The 25,079-nt window shown below is 41.3% G+C and overlaps 1 protein-coding gene across 10 annotated transcripts in view; it reads left to right on the forward strand.

The window, feature by feature from the left end:
- The window catches only part of LOC127435394 (inactive histone-lysine N-methyltransferase 2E-like), a 49,500-nt gene extending 25,370 nt beyond the window's left edge, over window positions 1-24,130 (forward strand). For 2 of the 10 annotated variants that reach the window (XM_051688839.1, XM_051688838.1), the window contains 22 exons: window positions 4,474-4,585; window positions 4,754-5,013; window positions 8,261-8,400; window positions 9,071-9,249; window positions 9,834-9,872; window positions 9,981-10,181; window positions 10,295-10,425; window positions 10,522-10,749; window positions 11,008-11,260; window positions 12,032-12,163; window positions 15,488-15,556; window positions 16,015-16,194; window positions 16,750-17,076; window positions 17,201-17,503; window positions 17,680-17,836; window positions 17,936-18,162; window positions 18,539-18,595; window positions 18,690-19,154; window positions 19,323-19,552; window positions 19,868-19,950; window positions 21,756-21,838; window positions 21,938-24,130. In XM_051688839.1, coding sequence (XP_051544799.1) covers window positions 4,474-4,585; window positions 4,754-5,013; window positions 8,261-8,400; window positions 9,071-9,249; window positions 9,834-9,872; window positions 9,981-10,181; window positions 10,295-10,425; window positions 10,522-10,749; window positions 11,008-11,260; window positions 12,032-12,163; window positions 15,488-15,556; window positions 16,015-16,194; window positions 16,750-17,076; window positions 17,201-17,503; window positions 17,680-17,836; window positions 17,936-18,162; window positions 18,539-18,595; window positions 18,690-19,154; window positions 19,323-19,552; window positions 19,868-19,950; window positions 21,756-21,838; window positions 21,938-22,972 — 4,891 coding nt within the window. In that variant the 3' untranslated portion in view covers window positions 22,973-24,130. The remainder of the gene's footprint in view (window positions 1-4,473; window positions 4,586-4,753; window positions 5,014-8,260; window positions 8,401-9,070; window positions 9,250-9,833; window positions 9,873-9,980; window positions 10,182-10,294; window positions 10,426-10,521; window positions 10,750-11,007; window positions 11,261-12,031; window positions 12,164-15,487; window positions 15,557-16,014; window positions 16,195-16,749; window positions 17,077-17,200; window positions 17,504-17,679; window positions 17,837-17,935; window positions 18,163-18,538; window positions 18,596-18,689; window positions 19,155-19,322; window positions 19,553-19,867; window positions 19,951-21,755; window positions 21,839-21,937) is intronic. The other 8 variants (XM_051688840.1, XM_051688841.1, XM_051688842.1 and 5 more) reach the window with 8 other exon arrangements.
- The last annotated feature ends 949 nt before the right edge of the window (window positions 24,131-25,079 follow it).

Raw genomic sequence — 25,079 nt, forward strand, 5'->3', positions numbered from 1 at the left:
GTCTCGCTGCCCTCGGCGCCATTGCCTCGTCACTGTGTGTTGCCATGGCGCTCTCCCCTGCACTGCGCAGGGCCTGTTGTCATGGCGACTGGCTGAGTGACAGCTGGACCCTGGAGCTTTAGCCTGCTTAAAGAGGCCGTACTGCCACGTAGGTTTATGTCCATATGGGTTTCAGAGACTTCTGAGCGTCCGTACGCCTGCCTGCGCGCACAGATTTCTTTCAACATACTCTTAACAAGTTAGAAACGATCTCTACCAACCATTTAAAGGGATAGTACACCCAAAAATGAAAATTCTATCAGTTACTAACCCTTATGTTGTTCCAACCTAAATGACTTTTTTATTCAGTGGAGCACAAAAGGAGATGGGTGAGCTTTGTATTTTTGCATGAACTATCCCTTTATCAAGTAACACCGTATCACGTAAAGAAAGGCAGTTGATTTGTAATTTACGGGTGTTCTCACATGGTGGTCTTCCAAACAGATCTTATCCTACTGCATCTCCTCCGCGGCTCTTTGCTTGTTCCTCCTCAGTCAGGGTCAGCCCACCCTGGCCTGAGGCAGAGGTTGCCATAGTTACCAAGCATAGTGCATCACAATGATGTCAACAGACACTCTGATAAAATGCCTTTGGACCTGAAACGGCTGCTTTAATCCCTCTAAACCTCGTCTAGCCCTAGATAGATGCTATATGGCATGTTTAAGGTGACTTCCATTAACATGAGCACATGTAATGTGTGTGTGCTTATCTATCCATGTAATAAATTGGAAATGTGAGACATTGAGAGTTAGCTGTCTCTCAGCTGGCTTTCAACAGGTGTGTGAGTGTGTGTGTGAATTGTATCTATTCCATATTAAGCTGTCTCTGAAGCTGTGGGCTATGATTAGTGCATGCATACCCGTAACATCTAATTAGAGCTTCAATTACCATAGCACTCTCCTTTCCTTCTCTTCTTTCCATCTCTCTATGTTTGTCGCCCTCCGGCCTGCTGCTTTTCTTTCCCTTTTGTGTCTGATCTGTTCATTCTCTGATGTCCTCACTATTATTTTGTTGTGCTGCCATCTCTCTCCCTCTGTTATTTTTGTTTTGTTTTATTGGCAATATTTGGCAATTATTAGCCATTTCTGCACAGACCTTTAATCCCATAACATTCTACCCTGAAACATTTTTAATGTAACCGGGTTGAGCATCACAATCACTTTTCATCAATATTTTTTTGAAACCCAGTCAATTTGAATTTTAAATTATTGCAATAATAATAATAAGTTAAGACATTGTTATAGAAATATATCATTGTATAATAATAATCACTATTATTATAATCATTTATTATTATTTAATAGGAATTTATTTCTTTAGTAATTTCATAATTTATTATGCAGTCCTGGTAAACCCTCAAGCCTTTATGTCGGTGGAAGCTTTTATTTTGAAAACTGAAAGGATGGAAGTTTCTGTTGTTTGAAGTTGAGTGGACAACAGCCTTTTAATGTAGTGAAATGCTCATCTGCCTTGCTGTCAAAAAACCCCACTCTCATGGGATTATTTTAAATGTGTATTGTAAATTGTAGCAACCAGACATAGAGGTACGTGAAATTATATATTATATAGCGCGATGACTTTATTTAATTAATTAAATCGAAGCCCTCACGGTTTGAAAATCGCACTGGGTCATATTGCGATTTCGATTTTATTTCGATTAATCACTCAGCCCTACCTACGACTCCCAGTTTCGACTCCAGAGGCTGCTCAAAATTCTGCAGCACCACGAAGCTCAACTCGCATAGTATTGCATTAAATTTGACCCGAATCATTATCAAAGGACATAGATTATTTATTTTAGCCATTATTGGATGATATATTGTGTTCATGTATTTTTCATATAGCCTACACAATGTATTTTGTAGTTACGAGTATGTCTCTTTGTTGTTTGACAGCTTGAATGAAACCTCTTCAAGGCTTCACACAGAGAAATTGCATAATAACCATTGCTAACCATTTCTAATCGTTCAGTTTGCACAATTACACCAGTGTCATACACTAACCTGCAAACTCATCAATGCCACTTTGTTCATTCTTGAAGTACAAAAAACTTTGACTTGTGTGTATGGTGACTAGATTCATAACTTTGGACTGCCACCTGCACTGCATTGCATCAACGCATCCTTCAGTATTAAGTACAGTAAATGTTATTTCACCCCCTTGTGGTCTCCCAAAGCAATTATGCCAGACTACACTAAATGAAAGGCAAACAGACAAATTAGGCTTCTAATTTAAATGTCAGCTTATGTTTATATATTGATGCCTCAAAAGCATATCAGTAAAATAACATGCCGAACAATAATCCATATATGGATATTTTATGACAAGCCTAAGCATTAGTGATCAGCCAACATAATGCTGAGACAGATAGGACAGAAAAAAACTCTAATCAACTAGTTAGTTGTTTGGTGACTAGTCGACCATCCTGACCAATACCTAGTACTTTGCAAGGCTGTGCTTATGGCTCATTATATATTTAAAAATTTTCGGACTCTTAAGCAACACACTCTCTCTCTCTCTCTCTCTCTTCCTCTTCTATCTATCTTCCCACCTACTTAAACATCTTCTCTCTGTCTCCTTTTGACTCGCTGCCTGTTAAATTTCCTCCTTCCCCATTGAGAGAGGCAGCTGTCTTTTACTAAAGGAGACTTGAGAGTTTGTCACCAATGCGCAGGAAATCCCCCGGCCTGTCATCTTTCCCGCGTCGATAATCTTATCGCTGCAAACCACACCGTAACGTAAAAGCATCAATAAAACCTGCTAATCATTTATCGCCTGCTTGGAAGGGCTGCTTTCTTCATAAGAGCTTTTGTTCTTGTTTGACTCATGCATGCTCACACACACACACACACACACACACACACACACACACACACACACACACACACACACAGGGTCCCGCCCCTCAGCGGTTCACACACTTTCACATTGACAGTTGAGCTACGAAGCACTAACTGAATCAGGAAGTGTGAGAGAGAAAGGGGGCGAGAGGTAAGGATAGAAAGCACATGGTGGAGAGGAGACCCACAGGTAGAGTTACTCTGATCTTGGAGTGAGACATGAACGAGGGAAGGAATATCAGGAAAAAGACAGGAAACCAGGCTGATTTCTGTGTGCATATCTTGCTTGCTGTCCTGTTTGGTGCCAGTGGTTCTCTGTTCGACTGTTTACACTGCAGAAATCTTGATTCTTGGTAAGTTTTCAAAGTGTTTTGGGAAATCTTCCTGTCTTTTAAGGACTAAAGTATCTTTTAAAGTAAGCCAAGTCAGGTCAATTTTATTTGTATAGCGCTTTTCATAGCACACATTGTTTCAAAGCGGCTTTACAGAAAGAGATGCTGTAACAGAAATGAATGCTGTAATGTATATTACGTCTTAATTTGTGTCAGTGTTGCATTTTCTTATGCATATCTTCAGCAACATGGTTCCTTTGGTCATGGCAAACCTGGAAATATCATTGAATTTATAAATTGATTTCTATGCCTGAAAAAGACATGGAAATTAAGTTAGAAATTACTCTCTTTGATTTTTTTTAAAAAATCATTCTTTGTAGAATTTAAACTTTTATTTAAAAGTACTTTTCCAGTAATCACAAACCAATGGAAAGTCATGGAAATTCATTGGTCTAAAACAATGGGAATCCTGATTTTTAGAAAACGGCACGTGCTTGCTTTATATGCAGAAGTGTTTTGAAAATGGCTCCATCCAAACTGTTTATGAGTGTGTGTTTGTGTGTGTGTGTGTGTGTGTGTGTGTTGGTGTCAGATTATTTGTGTAATCTACTTCTATAATGGCAACAGAGTGGTTACGTGACCTTGACACAGTTGTGTTAGATGAGAAATTTAGTTTTACTTCCATATACATGATAACAAACCTTTGTTTGAGGGTCCATGTTTACATCTCTATCTCTTTTTCCCTATAAAACTTGGTGTTTAACACACTCGAACACTTGTAATTTCCCTTTTAATCAAAAACTCCATTAATTTCATTCACTTCTAATAATTATGTGAAAGTGAAGGCCCTTTTGCTTTGGTGTGTGTTTGTGTGGTACAGACCGGGTGTTAGGTTTGTAATAAACTTGATTTTAAGATTACAGAGAGGTGTGATAACAGTACATGCTGAGGGCATGACTGTACACATACTAACATACACACTTGTTCACAGATATCAGGTCACTACAGAGGTGATGTAAATGTCTGTCCTATTCTGTATCATATAAATGTGTGTTGACTGCTACAAACAAAAGTGTTGATTTGTTACTGATTGAAATGTTCTTCACCACACAGCAGGCTTTGTTAATCCTTTCTCTCCCTTTTGTTTAGTTGCTGTCAAACCAGTTTTTTTGGGGGGGTCTACTAGAAAAACACAAGCCTTGTTGAACTTGTTTCTCATTCTTGCTCCATTCTTTTTCTCTATGTGTGCATCTATGGAGTAGACCAGAATCTGTGGAGGCAAGCTCCGTGGTAGTGGAGAAGTCCAGCTACCCTCACCAGATTTACAACAGCAGCTCCCACCACTCCCACGGCTACATCGGTCTGCCTTACGCCGTGAGTATCTCCCTTTCACAAACATGGCCTGATATTTGCTGGAAAGTGCCACAAACACGCCCTCTGTACACACCCTTTCATTATTGACCTATATATCTACTTTCTATGTTATCTGATTTAACTCTGCTGAAAAACGTGACAACTTTCTTCTTGTGAATTCTTCCACAGGACCATAACTATGGGGCGCGACCCCCACCCACCCCCCCAGCATCCCCACCTCCCTCCGTGCTGATCCGGTCGGGTGAGGGTCTGTTTGTGTCCGGGGGCCGTGCGGGAGAGGGCTTGTTTGTGCCAGACGGGCAGGACGAGGCGTCACGTGGCACCACGCTCAGCACCTCGGAAGACGGCAGCTACGGTGCTGACATCACACGCTGCATTTGCGGCTTCACCCACGACGACGGCTACATGATCTGCTGCGACAAGTGCAGGTGGGCCCACACACAATTATGCCACTTTACAGCAGTTTCAAACAAACCATTGCGCCAGCGCGTGCTGTTTTGGTGCAAAACTTGCATCTTACTTGCGCTAAAATAGCGCTGTTTCTTGCGTATTTTAATTAAGTCGTTTCTTTCCGTGAAAACATGGCTCCTAAATAAAAATTATAGATTGCACATTATTCACAAAACCCTGTGCTATTCGCCCGGCCCAGTAAACATTGCGACTATTACCATCCGCGGAAAGCAGTCAGTGAACTGAGTTCTATTTAAAAGATGCTTGTACACATTTTTTTTCGATAAATCGTGGAAGCATTAATTAATCAAATAATTATCAAATGATCAGGGAATAAAAACGAAATGTTTTTCATATCGGTTCGTTCTAAGCAAAAACTTTAAAAGTTCTGCAGCTTCCTTTCCAAAAGGTTACCAGTTAGAACAAAATAAAAGAATGGTTAATAACGTTCTTTTAAAAATGACAGTACTGCTCTAAGGGGTGAGTGAAATAACAATTGCTGTGTTGCCAAATCTCCCAAGAGAAACAAGCAACCTGGTCTGGAAAAACAAGCCCAAAATAAGCCACTTGCCTCACCAAAATAAGCAAAAATAAGCAATTAATTTTTTCCTGTGTGGTGGATTTATCAGCATATGGATCATAACAAGCAGTTATGAAGGTGTGTTCAAGTGCACTTTCAGGATACAAGTCCCACACAGCCTTCAGAATTTGTTTGTTCTTCTGTACGTGACTCTGTGAGAAACACATAACAGGAGACGGTTCAGGAACGCAACACTTTTTCAGCCCTTTTAGTTTTGGAAGTATTTTTCCCAATAATTTTTCACCAGACTTTTCAAAAAATCCTTCACAAGAGTTTTAAACCATGAACCAAACCTGTCAGCACCGAGGTGAATCACAACATTACAAACTTTGATTTGAAACAAAAAAGCATTTGAAAATCAGATTAAAAGACACAGGTACAACACTGTGTACTTACCATATTTCACAAGGGCACAAACTAAAATCCCATGAAGCATTGTGAATGACGTAATAGGATAAAAACCGATGGAAATGCATAAAACTATTGATTTTAGTTTGTTGATTAGAAGTATAGAAACAATATATTTGACATTTATTGCAAAATATTCTGATATATGCAAATAAATGTTTTATTTTTTGAGGATTTGAGGGTGAAGGAAGACCAACTCTTAATGTGTCACTCAGAGTGCATCATGGAAGTGGGCGGTCTCTTCCAGGCATTTTTCGTGGGCTTGCTTGATTTATGGATCTTTCACTACTGTACCACGGGTAGTGTAGTTGTTCAGGAATTCCGCTATTAAGTGTGATTTTTAAACAATGAAGTTGAAATAATGCTGACTTTTGGCTTCAACAGAAGCATATATCATGGCGTAACAACCTCGGAGCTCACGGTAGGTCTGTTTTGAAAAGTTTATAAGTTATTGTTAAAAATCTGTTAGTCTATGGGAAAAAAATGAATGGGATTTTTACTTCTGGAACCTGTTACAGTCTATATAACACTCGGAATAGGCCTGCAAGATCGGAATTGCACCGCACATATTGTGTAAAGTTGTTAGAAGATGTGCACGTTGCAACTGATACTTTTAGTTGCCCGTTTTGGTCTTTGATATGAATCACTTACATCATTTATATCAGCAAGGATCAGAATATCATTCTTTAACAATGTATTATGTCACATTTCCTAATCAAGTTACGGTCAACTGGCAAGTAACGTTTTATTTACTCACCAAAGCCATTTTATGCTTGTATTTTGGCACTTAACAAGTGATAATTATGTGCCCTGCCTATTCCACTCTCTAAATATTGTGATATAAATGTTTGCCTGGATAAAATCAGATTACTGCTGTGTGAACAAAACTCATAGCACTGAGAATATGTAGTGTGGATAAAAAATGACTATTGATAACAATCTGCACAACTGAACAAATATTTGGATGGTTAGATCTGCCAGTCCTTTTGTTCATGGTCGTAGAATACCAAAGGTATGATTAATGAAATAATTTCTTTAACCCCTGTGTTGTATTTGTTGTGCTAACACCTTGAGTGTTCCCGGTCAAAAACGACCAGCTCACTAAGATTGTTAATAAATCTCTCATATTGCATATTTTATGCCAAGATAATGCATTAGATCTTTTTGTCAACTTTTTTAGTAATTATGAAAAGATTTGTACTACTATTAACATATTAAAAAAAGATATGTTTTTTATTGATAGAAGGATTCATTGAACTGAACTTTCACCAGGCTAGTTGACGGCACACCAGGCTAGTTGAGGGCATTTTAACGCTTAGAATCTGGACTTTACAGTGCATATAGATGATCCTACCAATACTTAAATAATGCTTTTTAATTGACTGACAAGTTAGAACTGTTTGGTTCTCATACGTTGCGAATTTGTTTTCATAACAATTATATTCAGAGTTGGTAAAACATAAAAAGAGATGATGAGATAGTCATGTGTTATATATTGTTGGAAAGGTCTCAATTAGTAAAGTGCAATGAGAAAATTTGTTTCACTCAGGCACAACTGCAGTGAGTATTAGTGTATGAAATTCTCACTGTCACACATAACTATAATAAACAGGAGTGTCTTTTTGTCACATTTTTCCTTATTACTCCCTGAAACATGCATATAACATAGACAGTGACATATCGTAACGTACAGCAGACTATCCTGATTCAAATGAGCCCAAACACAAGATATGATAAGTAGATCTTGAAATATTCTCATAGTGTACATGGAAAGACGATGCACAAAAGGGTGCTCAACACACGTTGTGTGTGTGAAATGTCTGAGGACTTTGTATGTGCAAACACACATCCACATATGTGCTCATGGGTATGTGATGATCCTGAAAACTTAATATTTCTGTATTCTGTTGTCTAATCCATTTATTTCCAATGGCCGGTCATTTTTGACCGGGAACAACACAGGTGTAACGAAGTGAAATAAAACCAAAACAATTTTATGAAAATGATCACAAAACAAAATGTGTGTTCAGATGCCATGTGTGAACAATGTAATGGAAATTTATTTCAACTGGATGAATTAAACAACAGTTTTCAGAAAGGAAAATAAAAAAAAAAGCTAATCGGTCAGTTTTGACCGGAACACAATATGAAAGATTTCAGGAATTGATTCTGTTTTCTTCCTGTTATAATTGCCCCGTTTCTCCTCACTCGTAACTCTCTTTGGTTTTATGTGTCAGTGTGTGGCAGCACATAGACTGCATGGGGATTGACCGGCAGCACATTCCCGAGACCTACCTGTGCGAGCGCTGTCAGCCGCGCACCCTGGACCGAGAGCACGCCATTCTACTGCAAACGAGGAAGAGAGAGAACATGTCTGGTGAGTTTTTGCATGCACACACACAAAACCCCTCCCACAGCCGGAACAATGCCACTACTGCTTTTTCCCACAATTCAGCTAAAGATAAGCATCATTAGAGTCTGGTAACAGGGTGGAGTATAATGCCATACAGGATGACATGAGCTATTGTATAGCTTGAAATGCACACCAGACCCTGCTGATGTCTGTAAGGGGTATTCTATTAGAAGGTCTCCTGTAGTGCTGTAAATAATTACTGGAGCTTTTCTATGGCTTGATACAGTATTTACATCCCACAGCTCGAGCTTTCTCACTGTGCTGCCACCTGTTGGAGATGGTTGGGCATTACAACTGCTGGTAGATTCAATGTCAAACTGCTTGTGGAGGACATCAGTGTCTGATTACATTCGTGTTGCATTATATTTATGGTTGAAGGTTAAAGACACTGTGAAATTCAAATGGGAGTTTTTTGGCTTTTAGACCATGTATATCAACTTTGAAGTCATTTATATGCTCCTACAAGTTGACAAAATTAACTTTTATCAGACATTCACTTTTCAAATCTACAGTCTTTTTTCTTCAGGGAAAACGGACCAAAAATATTTGACTCATCTTGGACTACACAGATTTTTGCCCAATCAATGAATGTGGTCAATGTATACAAGCTCATGTGTGTGTGTGTTTTTTGCAGATGGGGACACAAGTGCTACAGAGAGCGGGGATGAGGTTCCGTTAGAGCTGTACACAGCATTTCAGCACACCCCCACCAGCATCACACTCACCACAGCTCGTCTCGGCAACAAACCGGCTGATAAGAAACGCAAGAAGAGTGGTGAAAAAGAGCCCCCGGCGACTGCCAGGGCCAAGAAGGTCACGATAATGCCACATCTGAAACCACTTTTGCTGTTCAACTCAACATAAATATCATAATTTGTGTTCTTGGTCTTATTGTGCAAGATTCATCACTGCATGTTATTCCAAAGAGAAAAAAAACAGAATTTGGCTACATAAACTTTCATAAAAATCTATTAACTTTTCAGCTGATGTCACCTAGGTCTCACAGGATATTGGTTAATGTTAAATAATAGTCAAAAAGCTATTTAGACATTGTTTTAGGCCATTGTTTAAGATAAAGCAGCTTTTCTAGAATTCAGTGGTTGCCAATAGTTAACACAGTAATATAGTGGCAGTTAAAATAAATGTAATAATAAAGATTATGGTAGTAATGGTAAAAATGATGGCTCCATTCTGATCTGGAACAACCACTTTTTACGATCCCATAAATTCCCAGTGGGTAAAGTCCCACCTACATTATTTTCTCATTCAGTATGCGGTTTTGCATGGGTTGAATGCTGTTTCATATCGACTTTAAATGAACAAATAAATACTTATAAAATAATTGCTCTGAAACGTAAAAGTGTAAGTCTGATTTCAATTTTATTCATGTCTTTTAGTCATTCCGTGAAGGCTCTAGAAAATCATCTAGAGTGAAGGTGAGTACCGTGAAGCTGTACTCCCATGTTGTCTAAATGCAAACCCCATAAGACTATTCAAATTTATTATGCTTGTGTAGATTCACCATCTCATGTATGTGTGTTCAGGGCTCAGCTCCCGAGTGTGATCCGTCAGATCCTCCCTCTCTATGGGAGAATAAGATGAAGTCGTGGATGGAGCGTTACGAGGAGGCCAGCAGTAACCAGTACAGTGAAGAAGTGCAACTATTGCTCAGAGTCAAAGAGGCTCGAGATGGCAAAACGCTGGCCTACAACACACACATTGCAGCCTTCAAACCACCTGTAGAGGTATTAGATAAGCTCTCACACGAATTCCACCACAAGAATTGTCATTATTTTTGGTGTGCTGTTCATAGTTTTGCATGACACACTGACCGTCTCATGTTATGTGTTTCTTACAGAGTCACGTACAGAAGAACAAACGAATTCTGAAGGCTGTGCGGGACTTAACTGCCGACTCTCTCATAATCGAGTACCGGGGAAAGGTGATGCTACGACAACAGTTTGAGGCCAACGGTTACTTCTTTAAGAGGTACTTAAAAGGCTGATAAGTGTCTTTTGAACTCCAAATAAAATGTTTGTAGGTTCTGCTGTGTTTTCTGTTTATAATGTTTTTTTTTGTTTGCAGGCCGTACCCTTTTGTATTGTTTTACTCCAAGTTTGACGGTTTGGAGATGTGCGTGGACGCACGGAGCTTTGGGAACGAGGCCCGATTCATTCGTCGCTCCTGCACCCCCAACGCTGAGGTGCGGCATGTTATCGAGGAGGGCATGCTGCATTTATACATTTACTCGCTGAGGTCTATCTCCAAAGGCAGCGAGATCACCATCGGCTTCGATTATGACTATGGCAGCTGGTGAGTACACACATCTAACTACATCATGTTGTGCCCTAATGAAGTGACTCTGACTAAACTGAGAATTGCTGGTTTCAAAGATTGCATTGATTTAGAGGACCTGCTTAGACGACCCTATTGATTTCTAATGTATCAGTGCAATATAATGAAAAAATAATAATTGCTAAAGTTATATCAGAATAGCCATACCGCACATTTCCCAGTACTTCAGTATATTTTTTATTTTTTTTCTATTTCTATCTCTGTCTTATTCTGTAGTAAATATAAGGTGGACTGTGCGTGTGTGAAAGGCAATCAGGAATGCCCTGTTCTCAAGCATAACCTGGAACCCACGGAGAATCTGGGCTCCAGCACACGGCGGCGTGGCCGCAAGGACAGAGAGCCATCACTGGAAGAAAGCGGACAGAACCAGAACCTCACAATGGACTATGATGGGCCAAAGGGGAAATCGCTTAACGACGGCAAACAGAGGAAGCTCTCTCCTCTACGCCTCTCCATATCTAACAATCAGGTATACTCGCATAAATAATACACACTACTGACATCGAAATCAGTCTCGTGTATTTTACAGTTGTGATATCAGTCCTGGAAAAGTCATGGAAATAGATTGTGTATATTAATTTTTTCAAGAAATTGCTCTGTGTAAGTCTTAAACCGTATCTAAAAGCCCTTATCCATTTTTCATGAACTAGAAAAGTCATGGGAATTCATTGGTTATAAGGTTTTGGAAGCCCTGCATTCTCATCCCAGGGCAAAAGAAACAAACATCTATCTTCATTTATGACCTTTGTGTTTGCATGTAAATGTTATCTGTGTTCGTTATTCTGTGCATGAATCTATCTTTATTTTGGACTTCAAGTCATTCTAATTATCTATTTGCTCATCTGTGTATCATCCACAACTCCTGCCCGGCCCTAATTACAGTGTGTTCACCAGAAAACATATTTTCCTCATTATTTTGCTCCTTTTTTCTATATTTCAATGGTGGTGGATGGCAGAATGTAAAAACCTTCCTTTTTTGTCACGCTAATCAAAGCGTGAAAAAATAACCCTTGCATCCTGCCGCATACAAGATTCAAGGACGTCCCAATAAAAGTAACTAGTTGGTTGAAGACACTAAGCCAGTTAAATGGCTAACCCTCCTAATCTGTCAGCAAATGCATTTGATGCACAGATTCCCACAATATCTCCTCCAAACTTAGGCCTGAGTCGATAATTGCCCCCAAACCCTCCCACACTCTTTCTCCCTCTCTAATGCTCCACTCTCCTGGTTTGTTGCCAGGCTATGATAAAGGCCCCTCTTGCCCTCTTGCAGGATCCTGAGTTAATAGAGGATCTAGAAGAGAAAACCTCCATTAGCAGTGAAGTAGAGATGGAGTCAGATGAGCAAATTGCAGAAAAGAGGAGGAAGATGGTAAGTGCGTCCAGGTGAAAATGACCGCTAATGCAATCACGGTCGCCGTGGAAACGCAACTGCCCCCACCCCACCCTCCTTGTCTTTTTTTTTCCCTCCTCGTTTTGTGGTGATTTGGAAAGCTCCCAGAATGGTCCACCATTCCTCTATCCCCCCTCCTTCATCCCCCTATAAAGCTCCAGCTAATATTGCTGCTGCCGCCACAGCTTCTCTGCTCCTGTCACTTTGTACTTTAACGTCCTTGAGGGTTAGTGCGAGGGCACTCATTCATCCTGCTTTCTCTTTCTGTTGCACACTTCATCTGTTATGGAGCCTGTTTGGTCGTCCTGTAGGATGCTTAAAGACCAGAACCCTTTTGTTTCATTTCTTTCGTCTTGACTTAAGTGTCAAGACTATGTTAGTTGCGAAAGGTGTGGTTAGAAAGGTCATCACACCAGTGAGCAAATAAGGCAAGAAAGCACTTCTGAAGATGTTGTTTCTAGAGCTCAGGAAAGCCAGTAGGAGTAATCTGTAGCTCTGTTCCAAACCTAACAAGCTGCCTTGCAGTCCACTGCCTACAGTTGGGTCAACCAGGCAGTATCCTAACTGAAATGAAGCCTCATAAGTGTCCAATTTGGAGCACTCAATAAAGGTAGCATCTGTGCATCATTTAAATAGCGCTCCTTATGTAAAGCAAATAGGAGAATGGACACTCAATTGATTTCAATAGAGTTTGCTATAAACTGTCAAAAGTTCATTGCTATGGGATCTCCTTCTCCATGAAGGATACATGCAATGCTGACTTAGAATTTGGCCAAAAGAAGATATCTTAGAAGCCAATATAATCATGCTGCTTACCTTTTCGAAGAGCCCTCCTGTCTGGAGAGCGCCTATGATGCCTGTAAATGCTTACTTGTAGGCAGCTCACTAGGTTTGGAACAAAGTCTTTCTATTCCAGAAAAACATGCTGTTTGGATTTACATGCCGATTAGCATAGAATTCTTACATTTAAACTTGGTGGTATTCCCCTATAGATTGGGTTGGCAGTCTAAACCTTCAACCTCTGTCATTCTTTGATTAAAAGTAAAGAATACGATCATCGTGCCCATCTGCAAATGAAAGTCCACAACACTTCACGTCTGCATGTCTCATTACACCCAAAATGTCTGGTCAGTAGAACTGTTCCTCTCCTTAAGCACATTTACTAGCATTCATGTCCAACCAGGCAGCTGCTCAAAACTGCTTCCTAACTAGCGTCAACAATCCTGGAAAATTCAAATTACTTTCACATTTATGTGAATTTTAATATTTTATTAGTGAATTGTTTTTTCCAGATCAGGAGATTGCTAATGGGTTATGTTATATGTAGCTCTTGTTCTGGATTACGTGTAGTAACTCTGACTTAATATATGCTGCCTGTTTTGTGTGATGGTTTTGGTTTGGCCACCACTGTTTTTTTGCTTGCCACAAATGGTTATAGGGAGATGGAATTTGTTTTTTTTTTTTTTTTTTTGAAGCAGTGCCTCCTGAACCCATTGCACTCCCAAAACTTTCCTCAAATACATTCAGAAGTTGGCAGCTGCCCCTGGAATGTTCAGGAAAATAAAACTGACAACCAATTCTTAAATTCCTTTCCATTCACATAAAAAAAATTCCGAGTAAAACCTAATGGCTATAAACAATGCCATATTAGTTGGATAAAATTTATGTTGAGCTTTAAAACTAGTGCGGTATTTGTGGAAAGTCCCCATCCTTCCCCTCATTTAATGCTCTGCTCAATTGGCCAGCTATGCCATTCTGATTTCCTTACAAACGTATTACACCGAAATGGTACTGTTGATCTGCCGGAGGATCTACGAACCTGTCTCAGAACCAGCCCAAGTTTGCACTGACTTTAGAGCCAAACAATGACAATTGACTAGGTTACAAAAGAACCTGCCCGCAAAAACTGCACGTAACAGTTTTTGTTTTGAGAACATAACATTTTAGCATTCAAAGTTATTTATTTCGGCGTCTTAACACCATCACTACCTGGCATTGAGGTAATGGTCATAAATGAATAAAATTCATAGCTTAACATGATATTTGTAAATGAAATAATTTTATCTCTGACTGACAGGGAGAAAAATGGTTGCAGTAGCTTTGTAGAACGTTAAAATTAGGAACAGGGGTGTGCACTGAATGCAAATCTCATTGCGAGATGCCACATTTAGCACTTCTGTAGACCGCTACTTTAATTATAATATATGTAAGTCTAGCAAGTTGTTTTTATCGTGAGGACACTATTCCACCCCCTGGACAATTATATTAAGAGGTTTAAAGCTGATGTAATTTTTTTTGTGTTAAAATTCTTTCTTGTATCCTAGCTTAATATGCATAATAAACTATAAGTTAGCCATTTGTAGGATGATTCACGTAAAAGTGTAACACTGTGGCAGACACAGCAACATTGGCTCAAACAGATTGACATTTGGCTCGATTTTTGCATTTGTACAAGCCATGGAAGAAGTGTTCTGAAATCTGTTTGAAAACAGTGATTATTTTTGCTATTTTGTTTGGTGACACTAGTGGTGCAGAAATGACACACTTTAGCTTGTGTGGGAACAATTTTTCTCGCACCATCACTGACACCCTGTAGAAGCTCTGAAACCTGGCCACGCTACCCATACCATCGTGTGGCCCCGCGTCCTCTTGCACGGACATTTTGTGTTGTCTTCGCTATTTGCGATGCATTATTTAATTTCATTTAAACCAACTGGTCTCAGTTCAGGAAACTCTGGGCTGTCATTAAAGGGTTAAACTTTTGACACACCATGTCATGTGACAAAACAAAATGGCGCCGATCTCAGCGGAGTTTGTCTTTGGGAGAAATGCCAACAAAACTACATCTGGTAAGAAACCTCATTCAGTTTTTACATTTAAACCTGTTTGAGTCCAAAGAGTCTCTAATTTCATCCAATATGCTATTTAAAAAACATTGAGTGATTTATTGCAAAACTGCACGCTGTTAAACACAATGACCACTATTGTAGACTACAGTGCTATTTTTCCTTAAGAAATAATAGGTATTATTTAAAGTTTCACAACTTAGTCCTGCTGTCCACATATGAGGACATCCATTTTTAGGGAAACTACTATTTTGTATTTATTTTTTTTGCATGTTTATTAGGGGCTACTAGTTACAAATCAAAAAGGGAAATGAAAAATGCACACAGCAGTCACGTTTAGGTCTCAGGAGGATACAGGACTAGGCTGACACATATGAGTGTGTGCATGGCGGTGTGATTGAGCTGTTGGCCTGTGCGTGTTTAAACCCTGATGGCTGTCTCTCTTGGCACCATTCAGGGCGGCCTGGCAGAGGAGTCCCATCTTCAAGGTGTGGGGGCTTCCTGCTGCAGAGCTCTGACAAAGGAGGTAAACCTGCCCCCTTTCATATCCCTAAACAACCCCACCCCAACCCACCCCTGCCTTTTACTGTACAGGAGAACCCCACACACTAGCCCCACCATCCTGTGCATACTGACCCCATGCTGAGGCTGACATTTAGGCAAGTCGCTCAACATGGCCCACTTAAAGACACACTTGTGTGGGATATTTTGACATTTTCTTTGGTAGGACATAAGTAGAAACAGTTTTTTCATGCACATGTACACACAGTGAATGCGGGGTTTTTTTTTTTTTCACAGTTTGGGGGTGTCTTATTTTTCCCCCTTGACCAAAGAGAAGTGTCCCATTTCTCTCTTTTCCCACCTTTTGCTGCTGGCTATAGCCTGCTGATTGTGCTAAATGGCTAGCTGGTTTCCCAACTGTTATCTAGAAAATAGACTCAATGTTTCCTTTTCGTCCTTTCTGTCTATCATTCACTCATGTAGACACGCGAAGAGAGAAAAATGGAGGCGATTCTGCAGGCATTTGCTCGGATGGAGAAGAGAGAGAAGCGGCGAGAGCAGGCATTGGAGAGAAGCGGCACTAAGGGAGAGGTTGGCAGGCGCAGCGAGATTAAGGAAGAGCCCCCTTCCACACCAGAGGCTGAATCTCCTGCTGCGTTACAGGTATGCGTCTTTCAGTGATGTTCATTCGCTCGACTTTGGCCCAGAATATACGCAAGTATACGAATGCAAATGCATCTAGCTATGCAAGCTCAGTTTCAGGCATTGTTGCATTCTGGAATGTGTCGGTATGCAATTCATGACAAAGCGCAAGTACGTATTGCAGTCTTAGCAAGGGGGCGCTATAGTGTCAAATTGCATAAACCTAATAGACCCCTACTATGTTTTTTTATGGTCAGTTTGCTCTTTCAGGTAAACTACTATCATAGCAGAGCAATACTTTTAGAATCTAGCTAAGTTAGATCTTATAAACATATTAACGACTTTTCGTCTGAATAATAACACAACTGATTTGATGACTGACATTTTATTGCCCTCTTGAGTACTGAGTTTTGTTAACGCCACAGTAATGCAAAAACGTAAGTTATGTACAACAGGATTGCACCCTTGGTATTAGTTGGCTGACGTGTCTGTGTTTGCATACTTGCGTTAAGTATGTTTCTGGCCTTAACTGTGAATAATTGTACTCAAACAATTTTTTGTTGTTTTGACCTATAGCCCATGGTAGAGGTAGTGAAGGAGGAGCCCTGTCTTAAGCCTGCAAAGGTGAGCCGTAACAAGCAGAGAAAAAGCTTCTCGCGGAACCGCACGCACATCGGACAGCAGAGACGGCGAGCACGCACAGTCAGTGCCTGTTCGGACTTGGCACCCAGTTCCCCGGGCGATATTTTGGAGCCTTTAATGGCAGAAACTCATGAAGGGGAGACACCTGCCACCCCCGAGACTGATGCTCCACCGCCACATGCCCCAGACTCAAGCCCACCCCACAGCAGCTCACCCGCCCCAACATGCCGAAGTGGACAGAAGTACCCCAAAACTAAAAAGGTAAAATTCTTCACCACTGACTCTAATAAAATGGATGTTACAGCTGTTATTGCGTCGCTTTGGATAAAATCATCTGCTAAATGAATAAATGTAAATGTTTTCAACTTCAAATTGTCTTTCCCAGCAGCACTTAGTGAGCGAGTGGATAGGTGGCGACAAACAAGAGCGGGGAGCTACGCGGACGCCGGAGCCACCCCCAGAGAGACCGCTGAGAATCAGCAGTGACCCTGAGGTCTTGGCCACACAGTTGAACTCTCTGCCGGGCATGGCCTGCAGCTCACATCTCTACAGCACGCCCAAACACTACGTCCGCTTCTCGTCACCGTTTCTGGCCAACCGCAGCCCAAGCACCCCTGGAGTGCCCACGGGCCGACGGCGCTCACGAGAACTGCCAGAAACACCGACCACAACTGGCTCTTGCAAGAAGGTAAAATTGCAAAACAATTGTTATAACAGTGGTGCTTGTTACTTAAGGCGGGTTTTGCACTAGCAAGCAGCTTTTACATTTTTCAAAATATTCTAGTCTTGTATCTAGTAGCACAGTTTTAAGTATTCAAATTCAGGCAAGCAAGTCTTCTGTTCTGACTCACATGTTCTGTGCAGCGCTGGCTGAAGCAAGCTTTAGAAGAGGAGGGCTCCACCAGCCCAGGAGGAGGACACCCAACTCTGCTTATGACCAGTGAGAGCCCTCTCAGCCCCTCTATCAACGGAGAGTCCTGCAGCCCTCTACCCTTCTACAACGGCAGTTGCTCACTGCCAGGTAGGCCAACAGACCAACTGCAAGTTAATTAGGGTTGACCAAATAATCCCAGATCTATTTGATCAGTTTATTAAATCTTCCTCAATGTGTGTGTTGCAGAGTTGCCTACGCCGTTGAAGAAACGGCGCATATGTTCGCTCGATCCTTGTATGTCAGAGAGTTCAACCCCATACGGGTCTCCCTGTGCCACCCCAACCCGAACAGAGTCAACAGACGCACCAGGCATGCCCCTGCTGCTAGCCACGCCTCCTCGACCACGCCCAGAGGAACCCAGTACTGAATCCTCGACACCCTTGCAGATTCCCACCCACCCTCTACCACAGGAGGTAAGAACAAACAAAAGTGGTAACTTTCAGTCATCATTGTTGTAGACATACAAAAAAAAAATCCTGAAACTATATGTAAATGTAGTTTATGCTCTATTTACTCAAATTTAATTCAAAAGTATTTAAAAATGTATAACTTTAACATTGACAATACTGTTTGTAGATTTTGGAACTGACACAAGAAGATGCTAACACTTCTGTTGTCCAAGTGGGCATGGTTATCTGCAGTTAAAATGGCCATATTTTTGCCCTAGATGATATAGCGTCTGTTAGTTCTGCAAAGTTGGCTCATTTTCTCGTATGATGCATTATTTTGGTAAAAAGCAACAAAAGTGTCTTGTTGTTTTAGTGTTAACTTCAATTTATGTGCAAACAGAGTGAGTCATCTATGGACAGCTCTCCAGATGGTAGCCGAAGGCCCAGCACACAAGATGTGAGTTCACTACCTACTTTAGTTCTCCAAACCTTGCCACGATGGCGTTTTACTACACTGTCAGATCTAACATTTCTCATTGTATTTATTTCAGGCTGAGCGGCCACCTTCACTGTTGGCATCTCCCAACCTGAGAACCACGAGTCTTGATATGGCTCCACAGGAGGCTACAAAACCTGTAGAGTCCCAGAGTCCGCCACCCTCCCTCGCTGAGCCCCAGGACACAGCAGGAGATGAAGGCTTGGAGATCGAGGGTGGTGCTTCAGAAGCTGCATCAACTTCTGAGACGCCAACATCCTCTTATCCCCCCTGGAGAAAGAGTCCAGACCGAGGTGGCCTCTCATTTTCCTCAGTGAACTCTAACCTGAGAGACCTCACGCCCTCTCACACTTTGGAGATGGGGGCATACAGGCCAGATTCAACATCAGCTAGCCCATTCAGTGAGGCAGCGCCCTTGTATTCCTGCAGTGAGGAGAGCAGTGGCGTGACCTTCACCCGCTCACTGAGTGCAGATGGCACAGGGGAGGGAGGTGCTGCAAAGAACCCACAGAAGAAAAAGGTCTGATATGTTTCGTAATTGTACAATATGCAAGATTTACTTGAATTTTAATTTTATAAATGAAGATTTAATGTCCCATGCTAATGGAAAACCTGGCAATATCAGGGAATTTTATGTGATACCACTTCGAGTTTGTTAACTGACTGTAAACATCTCTTGTGTTGTTAGGTTTCTCTTCTGGAGTACAGGAAACGTCAGCGTGAGGCACGGCGAAGTGGCTCAAAGGGAGAATGCAGCTCACCCATTTCCACAGCACCACCAGTAGATGTATTTCCTGTTGCTGTGGAAATGGCCCCTGAGCCACCTGCTCTTGCCACAGTGCCGACCCTGAGGACCCCTCAGCCTAGTGAGGAACCCGACGCCCCACCTCAGGGAGAGAGAGAGGGAGAAGGCCAGTGGTACGTCCCTAAAGTATCTTCAATTCCACTAGGATACTCTCTCAACCATCTTTATTTGCAAACTTCATTTCACTAGTGATTTGTTTGGCAGTTTGGATGAAACGCTATGCATCAATTAGACTGTTTTATAACTTTAGTTATGGAACACAAAGATGCCTACCTTAAAGTATTGGTGTGGACATTTTGCTTAAATTGATGGTTGATTAGGCTTATTGATCTGTGATAAGCACAGCAGCAGGATCAGCAGTTTCACAGTTATGACTTAAAAATGATTGCATTTTGGTGTATATAACAGTTATTTATTTTTATTTACAGGACATCTTCCACATCAGTGGAGCAGGCCAGGGAGCGCAGCTACCACCGGGCCTTATTGTTGAGTGATCATCACAAGGATGCAGGTAAGAGAAAAATGCATAAGTCAATGTTTTCATGGGCATGGGCAGGGATGCAAACTACTCAACTTTCAGCTAAAGTTACCTTTTTCTGAAGCTAATTTGCCCAAATTGTTTGGTAAAATTTTCGCAATTTTTCTTATTAAAATCCCTTGAATTAGTTATTTTGAGTTTAAACATTTAAAAAAGGCTTTATATACAACAAAAATCTTTTAATACAACAAACAATTCAACAGAAATTATACATCTGGAACACCTGCTATGACTTTCTCACCTTTTTCACTGTTCTTAAGTTTGCATCCCTGAAAGAATACCTGGAAATAACAAGGAATTTTAAAATTATGATTTCCAGACCTGGTCCAGAAGTCAAGAAAATTAATGATATTTTAAAAGTAGAGTTGTTGAAACAAACACGTTAATGCACGCAATTAATTTCAATTGTAATGTAAATGTACTTTAATTTTGTTCAGCACTGAACAGCACTAATTTTGCACTAAACACTGCTTGGAATAGGGGACGTTGATTACACTGAAGTACACAACACAAACTTACACACAACAGCGATTCCATGTTGGATTCATGATGGAAAAGAACCTCATATAAAACAAACAGACTGGACAGATGGGACAAAAATAAAGTACTTTGCAGCCTTTGTAAGGCAGACTTTAATTACCACAGAAGCGCACGTCAAGTCTTAACTATCAGCTAAAAGCTAAACACACATACATGGCACTGATGAAAGACTGCTGCGGCCGGTCAGCTTGTTGGAGTACTTTCGTGGTAGGTCTGTCGACACACTTCTTAAAGTTCTAATAATTTCAACTTTGACCCAGTTGCCGCTGATCTTTCGAAGCTAAAAGCAGAAAAAGAAGTTTGTCCATGTTCAGAATGGCATACCACCATACTACTCTTACCATTTCTGCCATACATAGATATGGTACAAGCAGTAAGAGTAGTATGGATAGTATGCCATTCCCATTCTGCAGTGCTTTTCATGTAAACTTCAAAACGCACTTGACTCTGCCATTGAGTCAGTGCGTTGACACCTTGACGCGAATCATGTGAAATTTCACGATTGCTGTAGCAAAGTGGATAGCCACAGCCTGCCGGCTGATTAATATTGTGGAGGAATAAGGTTTAAGAGATTCAATGTTCATTGTAATTAATACGCAACCTATGGGAGACTAGTTCTTTCAATTAGTCAATCTCCCAATTAGACTTTGGGAAATGTTTTGTATTAGTTGAATTGATGATATTTTAGTGCATTTCTGTCTTTATACTGTGAAGGCTTTGTTTGGAAAATGTTGATAAAGCATTATATTGTTGCCTATTGTTTTGTTTGATTTCCTCAGAAGGAACTAAATGCATTTTGACAGGAAATTAATATATATATGTAGAGGAACACTTTTTCGAAATCTGTGATTTTTAACTGAAAAATATTTAAATGGACTGACAGCACTATTGTAAAGTCATTGGAACATTATGGACATTTCTGTAATAAATGTTTTCTTGTTATGCTCCACTTTAAAATATTTCAGTGTGTACCCATTGAGGGTGACTGCCTATATGACTTGCTGATAACTAGCTAATAACTATGTCCTATGGGGTCCTATTTGGTTTATTGGAGACATTAGTGCACTGCAGTCATTAAAATCCAAGGATTAATCCCAGACAAATGGATATCCGCCCAGCAAAACTATAAAAAAATACGAATTACTTTGTCATTGAAATACATTTTTTACTAAAGCCGTGGAAAGTACTTCTGTGCTCTCTAATATTACTTTGAGTTAAAATGTCCGTTTTGTCTTCAGACAGTGGAGAAACAGAGGGTGGGGATGTCCAGATTAAGGAATGTTCTTCACCCAAGACCTGCAAGAGTCCTTCAACACATGCAGTAAGAAAAGCTTCTCTCAATATAGTATTTTGGCTTAAGCATAGTTAAATTTTTCCCCCAAGTTTATGTCATCATCTACATTTATTTCTTCACTCACAGCCCTGTTCTCCAGCAGCCCAGACTGTGTCTCGCCCATCAAAAGAGGAAGACAATGAATCACAGCCTCGTGGTCCTGCTCAATCCCAAGCGCTGTCCGTCCAGCAGTCCAGCACTAAAACCCCGGCCTCCAAACCAGCCGCTCAGACGCCCAGCAAGCTTCACAGCGCCTCCCAGAGTCACTACGCTGGATCTTCGCTCATGCACTCTCCCAAAGCGCAGCCCCAAGGTTCACCTTACCGTGGCCAGCGAGCCTTCCACACGGCTCCTCCTCAGAACCAGTCTCAACCCCTGGCCACGTCAGGCCCGGCAACTTTCCCTCAGTTCAACCCCCAAAACGCCCCACCGCCTCCTCCCCCTCCTCCCCCAGCACCACCCACCTCGGCTCCCTACTTCCCCGTGCAGCCAACTGCAACTGCTGCGCCATTTCCTGCGTTCAAACCCGCTGTGGCCTCACCTTTTCCTCCTGGCTCGCAATCTCTCCTGCCACCGCATCATGCTTTGCATTACCAAAGGAGTGCTGCCCCTCCCCCACCACCCCCTCCTCCTCCGCCACACCCACAACCTGGTCCTGCCTTGCTGCATGTCAATCTGCAACCTCCTCCAATGGCACAGCACCAGCTGCTTCTGAGCTCTGCCCCGCCCCCTCCTCCTCCTCCGCCGCCTCAGGGGCAGAGTTCCCAACAGCCCCCGCCTACTAGCGGCACGATTCTGTCAATCAAACCAGGACCACACCCTCCACCCCTCCCACCTCCACCACCAGCGCCCTCTAGTAGTGCGCCACACCCGTTCCAGAACATGGGTGGCTTCCAAACCACTCTACTTCACCAGTCGGTACCAACTAACCCGTCGGTTACCCCTTCCACGTATCAACAAACTGTATTACCCCCGCCCCCTCCTCCACCACCCCAACAAACTCCACCCACACAGACCCCGCCCAATCCAAATGTCTCGCAGATCGCTGGCAGCAGCCGAGGATCTGCCCCTTCGTCCGCACCTTTCCACAACGCCGGCTATATGGGCACAGGATGGCACTGACCACACCCACCTAAACCCCACCCCCAGACAGACTCGCTCAGAGAGAGGGGTGGAGTTACACCATGTAACATAGGCAACACAGCACCACTGTAAATATTTTCTATGTACCTTTTCACAAAGGCTAACGGAAAACGGTGGGGAAAAGGGTACATTTTAAAAAGAAAAACGTGAAACTGTAAAACAAGACTGTGTAAAAGATGATGGTTAATGACCCCTGAAGCTGATCACTTACCCGGAACCCCCTTCCCCTCCTTCCCATTACCCTGTACTGCCATTCTGTCTTTTTCAGATGTCTTTTTTTACTTTTAATGTTTTTATTCATTTTAATCCCCTTTTCCAGTCTGTTCCTGTTGGATCCCTCCTCTATCCTCCCTATGCAATGGGACATTCCAGATTCCTCCTCACCTTTCCCTTGTTTTCCTGTCCTCTCTTTTTTCTCTCATCAGTTATTTGTTTTATCTAGTGGCTCATTATATAGCAAAAAGGTTTTGTATAGAGAAAAAATACAGAATTATTATTTTTTTTATTCCTCCATGTAACAAAAATATCTGTGGACCGCTGCAGGAATTCAGAAGAGACCTTTCCGATAGGCCGCTTCACTGCCCCGGAAGTCTGCACTTGTGTGATTGAGAGAGTGTCTGTTTTTAAGCGGAAGGGAGAGTGTATGCTTGCATGTCATCCGCGTTCATGCGCATATTTGAAGTATGCACGAGAGGCGGAATGTAAATATGGTGCAGAAAGTTACGCAATGTTCTCTGATGCAGCTTTAGAGAGCAAGGTCCTTCCTGTAGGCGGTAAGCGGTTTATTTTTGATTATCAATGGTTATTTGTAGAAAGTGTAATTTAATGTATAGGTGGTTACTCCAGCTTTCTCCAGAAACAGTTGTACATATTGGCTTCTTTTCTTTTCTATGCTTGTATAATTCGCTCACATCCCCATTTTGGAATATGGTTGTAAATACAAGCGCTCATGGCAAAAAAGCTGAATGTTTCTGTGACCGTAGCACTATTTTTATTTCTTCCTCTTTTTTTTTCTTTTTTTTTTTTACTGTTTGTTTGTTTGTTTGTTTGTTTGTTTGTGTGTGTGTGTGTGTGTGTGTGTGTGTGTGTGTGTGTGTGTGTGTGTGTGTGTGTGTGTGTGTGTGTGTGTGTGTGTGTGTGTGTGTGAAGGACAAAGGTTCACATGCACAGCACTGGTTGGCTATTTTCATGGTTCATTATAATAAATCACTGTAATGACAGTTTTATACCAACCAAAGCATCTCGTGTCTTTTACTGGGAAGGGGAATTGGGTGTTTGTGTGCATATTTGTTGTTAATGTGGTTTTCTTTCACAGTGAATTTCTCAGGTGAAGAGATGATGCTTTATGGACCAGTCTGCTTTTATCCAGACTGTCTTAGGGCTTCAAGGACCATCATGTTTGCTATTGATAATATAAACCTACCTACCTTGTTTAACCTTTTTTATTAAATAATTGAAGCTTCAAAGACTTTTATGACCAAGCCCACATGGAATATGTGCCTAGATTAATTCCACAGAAATGAAGACAATTAGCATTTTAGAACAATGGCTTCCTCATCCCCAAAAGTCAATTTTGAAGCTACTATGTTTTTAAAAATGCATGTTGCTGTCGCAATACTAATTAAGGACTACAACTACCATGAGCATGGGAGAAACATGCTTTATCAAATGGGCTACTGTTGTAGTTCTTATTTAGTGCCGAGTTAGCAACATTACAAAATCCCTATTCTAAAACCCCATAGGAAATTCCTGAGGGAACCTATGGTGAATTTGCCTTCTGGGTTTACCTACAAATTTACATAATGGCTGAACAACTCCTATGATTATTGTATTTAGCTACCAATTATAATGTAGTACTTTAAGATCGATTTAAACGTTTCCATGTTAAAATTCACTAAGCAGAGGAATCCTTTCTTCAGAAATTATCTTGAAAAATGCAGGATCCGGCTGCAGTTTCTCTAAGGGCCTACTTGTGACCAATCAGAATGAAGACAAACAGGTACATGACCAATCAGACTCAAGTCAAGATGATGATATGACCAATGAGAATTAATGTGGAAATTAATTGACCAATCAGAATTAAGGG

Source organism: Myxocyprinus asiaticus, chromosome 45 (genome assembly GCF_019703515.2).
Source record: "Myxocyprinus asiaticus isolate MX2 ecotype Aquarium Trade chromosome 45, UBuf_Myxa_2, whole genome shotgun sequence".
In the NCBI taxonomy this organism is placed as follows: Eukaryota; Metazoa; Chordata; class Actinopteri; order Cypriniformes; family Catostomidae; genus Myxocyprinus; species Myxocyprinus asiaticus.